We start from the raw sequence: 12023 nt of genomic DNA, 5'->3' as shown, positions 1-12023 counted from the left end.
CAGGCCCTCTGCTCAGATCCCTGCAGGGGTGGGGGCATCCGCCTTGCCCAGGACAGACCCTCCAGGGCTCCCTGATTGTCTTGGGGCCTGAAGCCCCGGCCTCACCTCCTCCTGCTCTCCTTGGGAGCTTGCTCAGCGTGGTCCTCCGGGCCTCTGCTGGTCGTGGAACACTCCTCCCAGGGGCTTCATGGCAGCTCTTCTCTGCTTGGAAAGCTCCCTCCCTTGTTGCACTCTGGTCTCAGAGCAGATGTCACTTTGGAGTGGACTTTCCTGACCACCCACTTAAAATAAGTCACATGCGCGCCCCCCCCCCCCCCGCGCGCTAGAAGGCGTGCTTTGAGAGAGAAGGGTCTTGTCTCCTCAGTGGCTGGCCCATGGACGGTACTGTCATCACTGCCCAGATGAGTGAACCCCTCCGGGAGGCAGGTGCCGGAAGCCCTCTCCATGGAGGGCAGGTGTGTTGTCTGACCCTCCTGTTCTGGAGGAGGACGTGGGAGCCAAGGGTTCGGTCTCGGGTCCCACCAGGCACATGCGTCCCGCAGACATGTCACAGCGGCGTCCAAAGGAACGCACGTTCATTTCTAACACCTCCTCATCCAAGACACTTCAACATTTTGGTGCGGTAGCCTTCTTGTCTTTTTCTCCTTTTTTTTTTTTAATTGCTGTTCAGAAACTTTTGATAAGCTGTAGTTCTCCCTCAAGAAATGTTAGATGTTAATAGTTCACCACCTCAGAGGTTCTTCAGAATTTTAAGACTTATAATGACAGTTGAATTCTGTCCATCCCCACCTCAGATTGGACCCTGGTAACAGTTTTTTTAAATGACATTCAGGGTTCGCCTAACAACACATGGTAGTTTCACGGCTTAGTTTCCTCTAGAAGCTGGCGTTTCCATAGTGCAGTCACAGCGCCCTCTAGTGTTAGCCTCTAGGGTGTCTGGTGCTTGTGGTCTGTGCCCGGGCGTGATCTTGGATGGGTGAGATGAGGAGAGGAGGGCAAACTGCCTGGCTTCTCCCACCTGAGTCCTCGGCAGCAGGCGCCCAGCGCCGTGGTGACATCGCAGCAGCGGCCACAGCCTTCCACAGGCCCTAGAAGTGAACAGGGCATTTGTTGCTTTAAGAACCCGGAGAATAATCAGTCTTTTAGAATGTGTGGACCTGCCAGAAATATTTTTTACTCCGTTCTTATCTCCACAGCTCTAGGGCAGGATGGTCTCGAGCTAGACTGCCTGAGCTCAAGTCCCGGCTCCACCACTCAGGAGCTGTCGGACCACGAACAAGTTACTTATTTTCTCTCGGTCTCAGTTTACTTGTCTGTAAACTGGAAATGACCATAATAGTACACTTGCTTCGTGGAGTTGTGAAGGATTTCACAGATCAAAACAGAAGGTGCCTAGAAAACTGCCTTGAATGTGTAAACCCCAGTTGTGTGTTACGAGGAGGCCCCAGGAGCACAGAGCTCCCTTCCAGAATGGGGACACTGAAAGCCTGCATGATGCAGGTAGCACATGGTGAGAGTGTGAGAGGAAAGGAGGACGATTGGAAGGACTGTGCAGTGAGAGGCGCACAGGTGGGCGAGCACTCGTATTTGGAGAGCGGCAGTGCCCGGGATGGGTGGGACAGCGGGCATGGGAGGGAAAGTTGTGAAAGAATGGAGAGCCTGGTGAGTCATGCTGAGCCCGTCCAGACACCCTTTTCTCATCGTCTGGAATTCCCAGGGGAAGGGAATATAGCCAGAAGAGTGGCCACCACACCACTTCGTTCTCCCTGCCACTCCCTCTCTGCTGCCAGCAGTGCCAGGGCTTTACAAATGTCACTCCTTGTCCTGGGAGACTAGAAGAGCCTGGAGACTGAGCATCATCCTGGAGCCACACTCTGGCAGAAGGCCAAGCACAGGTCAGGAGCCCCACATCCAGAGGACAGCGTTTGCTCACCACACTCCCTCTCTCCTGGAAACACTGCAGCCAAGGCGGAGGTTCCACAAAGGAAGGCGGAGGAAACCGCCGGCCTTGCGGTGGCGCCAGCCTTCACTGGCTGTTGTTCCTGCTTCAGCCTCAGAGCAGAGCCTCTGTTTCCCCTCCACCCTCAGGAGTAGTGTCCCATGGCCAGCGTGAGTGAGACTGGACAGTGTCCCACCGAAGACTACTCTGATTTAGGGTCTGTGCCTGTGCCACTCTGTGTCCCTTTCATGGAAGCTCTCAGGGACCAACACACGCCAAGATGGGGACACAATATGCAGACTCAACTTGGGTCTCTTCTCAGGGATCCCTGAGCTGGCAAGACAGCCTGTGCCGGCTGTCACAGCTCACCGATGACATCCCCTCCCACCCCACACAGTGCAGTGTCTCTCCCATTGCGTTTCCTGGGCCTGCTGCTTCTGGTTTCTATGGCAACTTGGAAAGACCTGCAATTGTGGTTTTTTGAAGTCTAAAATGAGAGCAGAGATTTGAAATAGGGTGGGACAGCACTGAACATGCCATGTCCCAGACCAGAGATTTGGGCACAGAAGGTTACAGGATAGGGCGTTCTTTGAGTTGGGAAAGTGGTGCTGCCATCCCAGCACACCCTTAGCAGAACGACACGTGGTCCCTCACAGCCTCCTGGGACCTTTGAGCAGAGAGGTAAGACGAACCTGGACTCAGCGTCTTCAGCCTACGCCCTGAGGGGGGGCCAGTGGACTCGGGTGGCGTGATCACAGCCAGGGTCTGCTGAGCACATGTGCCAGGCGCCCTGCAACCATCTGTGTTTTCATTGCCTAATTAATCCCCTCAACCACTCTGAGATGGCTGCTGTCACCCGTTTTATACATGTGGATGTGAGCAATTTGCCTGTTTTGGAGCTGGCACGTACGGTCTGGCTCAAGGACGCCCAGATTGAACACCTGGGCTTGTTCGCATCTGGGTCGTGGGCTTTTATGTTCCCTGTAGGAAAATCTCCACTGTTTGTTGATGGCAGGGTCCATTGCTTCCCCGTTACTTTTTTGTAAGTCACGTTCTGCTGATAGCAGAGTTGGTTTTAGTCATCCTTGCCAAATTTCAGTGGCCTTGAGCCAGTGTCTTTTTCAGTGTCTCAGTTCTCCTTCCCAGGAGGTCACCTTTCCATGCCCCAGGGCTTGAGAGTGGAGGGAGTGTTGGGTGAGGGAACAGATATTCCACCCCCGCAGTTCGAGGTCCTAGAGATGCCCATCCAAAGGAGGTGGGCAGTGGGGCAGTCACAGAAACCCGCCGTTACCACGAACAGCAGGGAGACGCTCTGGCCTGATGGAGAACCGTCTCCCGCCTGGGCTGTTGGAGGGGGATCCAGTGCCGGGCAGAGGGAGGGGACAGCTCTCCTGAGGCCCTGGCTGTCGTCTGGGGGGGCGGCTGCTCATGGGGGGCTGCAGCAGGTGCTCGCTCTGTAGTTGGCCAGGCCCCCAAAGCCCGAGTTACTCAGCAGCCCGCAGGACACCGCAGCACGGTAGATAAAGAGCAGGCTGCAGCTGGTCAGGAAGGATAGCCCGGATTAGCAGGTGCTATTGGATGATAATGGGCTTCAGGGTGACCCACACACCCCCCGTCACGCTCTTCTTCACCCCACTCCCTCCTCGGCACTCATCAGCGGGCTTGGAGGGCGGCACTTGCAGAAGGTATTAATAGAAAGGATTTCACTCACATCAAAACGTGTCGCCGTAGAGTGGGCTCTTAAGTCTTTCTTTTAAATGAGGCCTTATGCGATCCGTCATTTCGTCACACTCCAGTACGATCAAATGACCTCCAGTAGTGTTGGCCTTTGGTGGGGGGTAGTTTAGTGCCTGGAGTTCTGTCTCTTGATCTGGGTGCAATTGGAGGCGTGTGTGCAGTTTGTGAAAGCCGAGCTCAGCACTCGGGATGTGTGCACTGAGCAGTAGCGTCAGCCTTCCCCAGGAAGCTGGGAGACACGTGCATCCCCCGCAGTGATGCCGAGGCCGTTCTCTCACACTCGTGTTTTCTGGTGCAGCTGAAACTAGAGGACCGCTCCGTGGTGCCCCGGGATGTGGTCCGGCACATGCGATCCACCGTGAGTCCTGTGTCCCATCCCTGCGGGGGGCTGCTTGGGGGGGGTCTGGCCCCGCCCACAGCGGCCGGCGGCGTGTGCCTGGCTGGGCCTGGATGCCTTCTCCTCCCCAGGACAGTCAGTGTGGCACCGTGACCGACGTCAGCATTGACTGCGCCGTCAAACTCATCGGCACCAACTGCATCATCTACCCGGTCAACAGCAAGGACCTGCAGCACATCTGGGTGAGCCCCCCCGCACACACCCCCGTTTCCCTGGGGCTCTGTGCTTTGCCCCACGGCCCACGGCAGCACAGGGCTGCTCACTCCCTTGGAGCCTGCCTGCCTGCCCGCTCCCTGCCGCTGCTTGTCAGGAGGCGACCTTGCGTCTCCAGCTCCGGCATAGGTTGCAGGTGTGCTTCTCTTTACCTAGTTGCCTTTCTCCTCTAACACTTCTCTAAACAAGTTTCTTTTCAATAGTTCGTGTTTTAAATGACTTCAAACTTACCAAAACCCTGTAAGTTCTTGTATCCCTTGCCTGGCCCAGGTTCCTCAGCTGTTCACGTTTCACCATTTGCTCCATCACCTTCTGCCGTCCTCCCCACGTCACCTCCTTCTCCTTAGTCTCTTTTGCTCACACATTTGAAGCTACAGATACGATGCCCGTGAGCCCTAAATTGTGTAGGAACACTCTCCTGATAACCACCACTCAGCCCCCAAATTGGGTAATTGCTACATTACGGTCGGATCCACAGACCCCGTTCAGTTGTCCCAGCAATGTCCTGGTTCCCTTCCTGATCCAGAATTCCATTCAGGGACACACTTTGCATTTAGTGGTCAACTCGGTCTCCTCCAGTCTGGGCCAGTTCCCCAGCCTTGCTTTGCCTGCTGTGTCCCAACACGTCTGTCACTGACCCGAGCGTGGAGCTCCCTGCTGTTGGCTCAGGACCAGCGTCGGATCCTGCGCCCTTGGCAGGGCTGCCGCAGAAATGCTCCGAGCTTTTCTGTGGCCCATGAGGTCCAGCGGCGGCACCACGGCGGTCTTCATGGCCACCCCTGCTCGTGTTGGTGTCCGCCACGCCTCCCCACCACCGTCACCGCTTACCCCATTGCGAGTAATTCTGTTTTGTGGGCAGACATTCGGGATTCCGTCAGTAACCTGTAACTTGTCAAACCCCAGGCCGCCAGCCTCAGCCTCCACTGACAGTTCCCGCCTGGACCAGCCAGCACGTGATGGTGGCTAAATGGCAATTTTATGCCTCCATCATTCCCTCCTCGCTTTCATTGGTGGCGTTCTACTATATGGAAGCACTTCACCTCCTGCCTCACTTACTTATTTATTCATTTTTTACATCAGTATGGACTCAGAGATTCCTGTTTTATTCATTGGTTGTAATCCATTACTGCCATTATTTGTTTGGTTGCTTAAATGACCCAGGTTTGGCCCCTTTAAGGAGCCCCTTGAAGCTGGCATCTGTGCCCTTTTGACACGTCCCCAGCACTTTCTTGCTTTCCATCTTGCATTTTTTCTGATCCAGCCTGAGAATCAACCATTTCTCCAAGGAGCCCCGGTGTGCTAATTGCTACCAGGCCCTTCCAGGACAGAACTAGCACATACATGTATGAGTATCCATTTAGACACACACATCTAAATTTGTCAATGCCTGTTCTATGTGTACATCAAAATACGAGTCCGTCATGACACCTCCAGTTCCAATGCCTGTCTTTCTCCTCGCTTCTCGTGTATAGTAGTGGGTACCTTCCCCAACTGTCAGAAACTTGGTTCTCCGTATCCTCAGTGTATTTGTGTATTTACTAAAATCACTTTCTTTCCTTGTCCGTGTGACTGACCTTCACAGCCCACTCCCACCCAAGAGTCCTGTATCCGTGGATGCTGTCAGGTCTCTGCACAACTCTCCCATCACCACCAGGCAGCACCCTGCCACCTCCTCCACACTGGGACGGGAAGTGGGGTGCAGCTTAGAACTTGGGGAGGCCAAGTGTAGCAGTTCCGTGGTCCAGTACTGACGAGCCCAGGCAGTAGGCGACAGAGATGCTCCTCCTGTCTCAGTGGGCGAAGCAGGGTGAGTGCCCTGGGCACTAGTGTCACTGGCCAGCTCACACCTGACCCCTTGGTCTGCAGCCCTTCATGTATGGAGACTACATTGCCTATGACTGCTGGCTGGGGAAGGTCTACGACTTGAAGAACCAGATCATTCTGAAGCTGTCCAATGGTGCCAGGTACATAGCTCACCACAAAGGAGCCGTCCGCTCGCTGGGGCAGCTGCTGGAAGGAGGGGAGGGGGGGTTTTCTCATGGGCCGGCGATGATAGATTTCATCAGGGGCCATGACAGGTGCTGTGGGCACACAGGACCTTGCGTCTCAGGGCCCGACCCTGGGCGGGTCTCCTCGCCGCAGCCTGATTCTGTCGCTCAGTGTCTGCTCTGTGCCCTACGTTGGCTCAGGGAGAGAAGCATTATCACTGAGGAGATCTGCTGGGGGCTGATGCTTTATTTTAGACACTTCAGTGGTGCTGAGCACTCAGATAGGGGGTCAGGGTCTTGTCCATTTTAGGAGTTACTTGTTCCCGTTCAGAGGCTACGCTGTGGACGCAGGACGACTGCCATCTTAGGGCATGCGCCATCGCGATGCCTCTGGACACTCCCTTTGATACCGGTCAGCGCCACACCGGGCGCTGGCTGCCACGTCCCCTGCCACGCGGTCCTGTGCCGTGTGCACACCAAGCCCATGTTCACTGTTTCAGGTGCTCCATGAACACAGAAGATGGTGCCAAGCTCTATGACGTCTGCCCGCACGTCAGTGACTCAGTACGTTTGGCGGGGGGCGGGGGGTCTCATGTTCCTTGGCCCTGTGGGCTTGAAAGGACTTGTTAGCCAAGACCCTGTAGCCGGCCCAGGCTAAACGCTGCCTCTAGACAAAGCAGCTTCTACACAAGGGGTGTGTGTGTGCCAGAAGATCTGAAAGTCTGCATGTGGGCAGAAAATACCAGAACTTTCCTTTGCAGTTTGTTAACTTTTATCTCATCCTTTAAAATCTCCATTTTTCTGGTAAGTGGATGCAGTGTTTTAGTACAGTGTGACACTTTAGAACAGTAGCATACGACACAGTTTGTAAATGAGTATACTGGGGGTGTATGCGCAGGGTCAAACGGCTTTGGGGACCACTGCCGTCTAGAGCTTTAATCCTCAAAGTGTCACAGGCAGCATGGGCGTGGCCTGAGAGCTTCTGGGAAACAGATGAGGCAAATCTGCGTTTTAATAAGCTCTCCAGGTGATTGATATCCACCTGAGGTTTGACAGGTACCGCTCTGGAGCTTTAGGGTTTGTTTTAGGGAGTGTAGAGGCCTTTGGAGGAGGGGGGCTGTGGTGTTGGGAGAGGAGGGGGCCTGGCGGGGGGAGCACGGAGAGCACCGTCCACTGAGGAGGCCTGATCACAAGGACTTTCCCTCGTCCCACATCCCGCAGGGTCTCTTCTTTGATGATTCCTACGGCTTCTACCCGGGCCAGGTGCTCATCGGCCCCGCCAAGATCTTCTCCAGTGTCCAGTGGCTGTCAGGGGTCAAGCCGGTGCTCAGCACCAAGAGCAAGTTCCGGGTGGTGGTGGAAGAGGTAGGGCCTGGGGGTTGGGGCGCCCACCTCCGCGCCTGGATCAGCGCTGCCTGCCCTTCTTTGCCTGCTCTCAGGGCTCAGCCCCGCTCCTTGGTCTCTGGACCCTGTTGGTCTGACAGGGCTTTGACAATAAAGGGAACCCAGGCTGTGGTCATGGGGTGACCAGGAGACAGCTGTTCCCTAGCTTGACTGCCCAGGCCGAGCGTGGTGGGAGAGTGGCGAGTGGCAGGTCCACTGGGCCCTGACTGGTGGGGAGGAGGTGACTGGGACCCGTAGGGTGGGGCTCCAGTTACAGGTGGGGCCTCCTCTGGGGGTGTTTGTACTTGGTACAACACTATGAAGACCCACTTCCTGTCCTAGAGGCCAGCTGGGCTCTGGGCAGTCGCTTAAAGAGAGAGCTGTCCAAACCTGCTGACTGCGGCCTGTCCCACTCATCCCCAGGTGCAGGTTGTGGAACTGAAAGTCACATGGATTACCAAGAGCTTCTGTCCAGGGGGCACGGACAGCGTCAGTCCCCCACCTTCTGTCATCACCCAGGAAAACCTAGGCAGGTGAGCGGCTCCAGCATGCCACCCACGCCAGCAACCCCAGGGGCACGCCTGAACAAGTCTCTGGGCCACAGTCACAGATGGGGGGCCGGGAACTGCTGGTCCAGCCCCTGCTTCTCCTCCACCTCCCAGGGTGAAGCGTCTCGGATGCTTTGACCATGCTCAGCGGCAGCTGGGGGAGCGCTGTCTGTTTGTCTTCCCAGCCAAGGTAGAGCTGGCCAAGATTGCCTGTGAATGTCCAGAAAAACACTGCGCCCAGGGGGAGGGCTCTATGGCCAAGAAGGTATGTCCTCGGGCTTGGGGCTGGTGGGCGTTTGAGGAACTGGCCTTGAGCCATTTCCGCAGCCAGGAAGGACGGTCTGTGCTTCAGGCCTGGGGGGCAGTCCTGATGACCCTTGCAGGCCACTTAGGTGTGTATAGCTGTCACCCCCAGCCCCCAGATCCAGCTGCCTGAGCTCAGGCCTGCCTGGGTTTCCCACATGCCCAGGGCGGGCCGTGTCGGCCTGCTCACCACAGCTCCCTCCTCCCTGCCCTGCCGCCGCAGGTGAAGCGCCTGTTGAAGAAGCAGGTTGTGCGGATCATGTCCTGCTCCCCGGATACTCAGTGCTCCAGGCACCACTCCATGGAGGACCCAGGCAGGAAAGGGGGGGCCAAAGCCAAGAGCGAAACGGGGTCCGCCAGCCCTGAGGAGACGCCCGACGGGTCCGCCAGCCCGGTGGAGATGCAGGACGAGGGCCCAGAGGAGGCGCAGGAGGCCAGCGAGCAGCTGCCCCCCTTCCTGCTGAAGGAGGGTGGAGATGACAGGCTGCACTCGGCTGAGCAGGACGCAGACGACGAGGCTGCGGACGACACAGATGACACCAGCTCAGTCACGTCCTCTGCCAGCTCCACCACTTCCTCCCAGAGCGGCAGCGGCACGAGTCGCAAAAAGAGCATCCCTTTGTCTATCAAGAACTTAAAGCGGAAACACAAGAGGAAGAAGAATAAAATCACTCGGGACTTCAAGCCGGGGGACAGGTACACCCAGGGCGCCCACCCCCCCAGCTGAGGGTGCAGCCGGAGACCATCCCCGTGGCACCCGCACCCACCGTCTGCAAGCCCCGTCGCGCTCAGGGTACCCAGCTGAGGCGACATGAGTGCCTGGGGTGGGCCCGGGAGTAAGACGGACGGGGGTGGTGGCGTTGGCCCGAGTGTGGCCTCCGGGAGCACGTTCCCTTGTGCTCTCCCAAACCGGGCGGTGCTCAGAGGTGATCGCAGGGCGTGCGTGGGACCTGTTTTGCTCCCTTCTTGCCTGGGACTAAGAGTTTCAGGTCACCGAGCCCGGAGGGGAGGGGTAGAAGGAGTGCCGGCCCTTTCCTGTTGCGTGGCCTGGCTCACTGGTCCTGCCCTGCAGGGTGGCGGTGGAGGTGGTGACCACGATGACCTCGGCAGACGTGATGTGGCAGGACGGCTCCGTGGAGTGCAACATCCGCTCCAATGACCTCTTCCCCGTCCACCACCTGGACAACAACGAGTTCTGCCCCGGAGACTTCGTGGTGGATAAGCGAGGTAGTGCCTTTCTGGGGCCGTCCCTGCCGAGGGCTGGGTGGGCTCGGGCCAGGGGCGGAGGCCGCAGGGGCAGCGGGAGACTCCCGTTGGGGGGGCAGGGGCTTGCTCTTTTGAGGACCAGGGGGGTATTTTCTGTCCTCCGCGGACCTAGCCAGGGAACAAGTGGGTTCTGTGCCCTGCTGTGGTTGACATGTAGTGGGTGGATGGCAGGTGGCAGCAGCAGGGCTCCTGAGCTAGTGGTGTGCCCTCCTCTGGTTCCCTAGCCCAGAGCTGTCCAGACCCTGCCGTCTACGGCGTGGTGCAGTCTGGGGACCACGTGGGTCGCACCTGCGTAGTGAAGTGGTTCAAGCTGCGGCCAAGTGGGGATGATGTGGAGGTGAGTGTGTGCAGCCCTGCCTCTTCCTTCAGGGTGGGTTCTGGTGGGCTAGTTCCTAACAACCCGTCTTGTGCCCCAGCTGATTGGAGAAGAGGAAGACGTAAGTGTTTACGACATTGCCGACCACCCCGACTTCCGGTTCCGCACAACCGATATCGTCATCCGCATCGGCAATACCGAGGATGGGGCTCCTCCCAAGGAGGACGAGGTAGGTGCCCCACCAAGTTCAGGTTTTTCTAGCTGCCCCCTGCCTGCAGTGGCTGCAGTGCCTGGTGGTGCCACCAGGTGGCTCCAGGAGACAAGACCTGCAAGTCCTCTAGGCTCCAGGCTGCCCCAGGCACCTTCCCCAGCAGAGCAGCTGCCCACAGCAGAGGTGCCGCTCAGCCTGACCACCTAGAAGAGCTCGCCTGCCTGCCTGCCTGCCTGCCTGCCGGGACCAGACTGCACTCACGCAGCTGCTCCCTGAGCCGCACTGGTTCTGGGGATTAGGGAAGCTGTGCTCCTTGTCCTAAGTGCCGTGAGCGTGAAGTTGAGTGCTGCGGGCGCACAAGAGAGGCTGGGGGAGGTGGCATCTGAGCAGCGCCTTGGAGAAAAGGCAGGCACCTTGGTTGGGGTCAGGCAGATTCGAGCAGAGGACGAGTAGGAACAGAAGTCCAGAGGCTAGAACCCCGTCCTGGGAATGCCTGGAAGCCCAGAGCGACCAGAATGCTTCAAGAGGAAGGGAGTTAGTGGGGGTTGTGTACTCGGCTGCCAGGTGAAGGGGGGGAGCTTAGTGGACTGGGCACATTGGACGTGTTTGAACAAGAGGGTCCCACACTTCAGTCCGTCACTGTGGCCTCTGGCTGGTGCCCACATCTCTCCTATTTTCATGGCCTCACCCTTGCCACCCACGGCTAGAGCTCCCTTTCAGATGTGCCCTGGCCCCCACCCCTCCTGGAGGACTGCACCCTTGATCCTGTCCTGTTTTCCCTGCAGCCGTCGGTGGGCCAGGTGGCCCGCGTGGACGTCAGCAGCAAGGTGGAGGTGGTGTGGGCTGATAACTCAAAGACCATCATCCTGCCCCAGGTAAGGCCCTGCCAAGCCCCAAACTATTTGGCTCACAACTGTGGTGGCTGGGCCGGTAGCCACGGTCTGTCTCCTGTCCCCGCTCAAGGAACAGGAAGACAGGTTCTCAGATCGTCCTGGCAAAGGGAGTCTCCTTTTGGGTAATAAGGTTTCAGGGAAAGCTTGAGAGGAAGGGCAGTATTACACGCAAAGCCCCACAATCTCCCCAGATTGCCAGGTGTGTGTGCAACTTTTCACACACCTCCCGGATTTGCCTGGATCCCCGCCTCACTATGCTCATAAAGCACAGGTTACTTCACATAGATGACAGAGCCACTGACATTTCTGGGGAAACTTCCACAGATCAGGAAGCGAAAGGAGAAGATCTTGCCCCAGCACCTGCTGGTGGGTTCTGAGCTGCAGGGCTGTTCTCAGTACCATTTCTTTGCCCCCTTGTTTGCGCCATCCTCACATCCCAGCTCCCCTTCCTGGCGCCACCATGGCGTTGGGGAAGGAAGTGGCTCACCTCTCCTCCAGGGATGGGAGCAGCCTGTGACACAGGCCAGCTCTCCCACACCTCCCCATCCTCTGACAAGTTCCCAGCTCCCAGTACAGCCCCACAGAGGCCTCTGGGAGTGGGTCTGGATTTGCCCCCAAGGTCAAGTGCAGACTGAGTGCACACGGGCAAGAGAGGCCTGTTGGCTGGGGCTCCTGGTCTTGTTGTAAGGGTGGAGCAGGTGAAGGCACGTCCCGGAGACAGGTACCGCTGAGAGCAGAGAAACCGCAGAGTCCAGAGCAGGAGGGGAAAGGCTGGGGCCGGGCTGTCAGGCCTCAGCGTGCCCGTCACCGTGAGCTCTGGGGTCGGGTC

The 12023-nt window shown here is 57.6% G+C and overlaps 1 protein-coding gene across 3 annotated transcripts in view; it reads left to right on the top strand.

The window, feature by feature from the left end:
- The window catches only part of UBE2O (ubiquitin conjugating enzyme E2 O), a 47889-nt gene that overhangs the window by 30391 nt on the left and 5475 nt on the right, over positions 1-12023 (top strand). For 2 of the 3 annotated variants that reach the window (XM_019745489.3, XM_019745486.3), the window contains exons 2-13: positions 3975-4034; positions 4145-4255; positions 6153-6250; positions 6775-6838; positions 7496-7639; positions 8081-8190; positions 8320-8470; positions 8732-9204; positions 9581-9735; positions 9999-10111; positions 10191-10319; positions 11087-11176. In XM_019745489.3, coding sequence (XP_019601048.2) covers positions 3975-4034; positions 4145-4255; positions 6153-6250; positions 6775-6838; positions 7496-7639; positions 8081-8190; positions 8320-8470; positions 8732-9204; positions 9581-9735; positions 9999-10111; positions 10191-10319; positions 11087-11176 — 1698 coding nt within the window. The remainder of the gene's footprint in view (positions 1-3974; positions 4035-4144; positions 4256-6152; positions 6251-6774; positions 6839-7495; positions 7640-8080; positions 8191-8319; positions 8471-8731; positions 9205-9580; positions 9736-9998; positions 10112-10190; positions 10320-11086; positions 11177-12023) is intronic. The other variant, XM_074319571.2, reaches the window with a different exon arrangement.

This window comes from Rhinolophus sinicus, chromosome 12, assembly GCF_057876585.1.
Source record: "Rhinolophus sinicus isolate RSI-liver-muscle chromosome 12, RSI-T2T, whole genome shotgun sequence".
NCBI classification, from domain to species: domain Eukaryota; kingdom Metazoa; phylum Chordata; class Mammalia; order Chiroptera; family Rhinolophidae; genus Rhinolophus; species Rhinolophus sinicus.
Note: the sequence above shows the minus strand (reverse complement) of the source record. Positions and strands in the feature narration are given on the sequence as shown.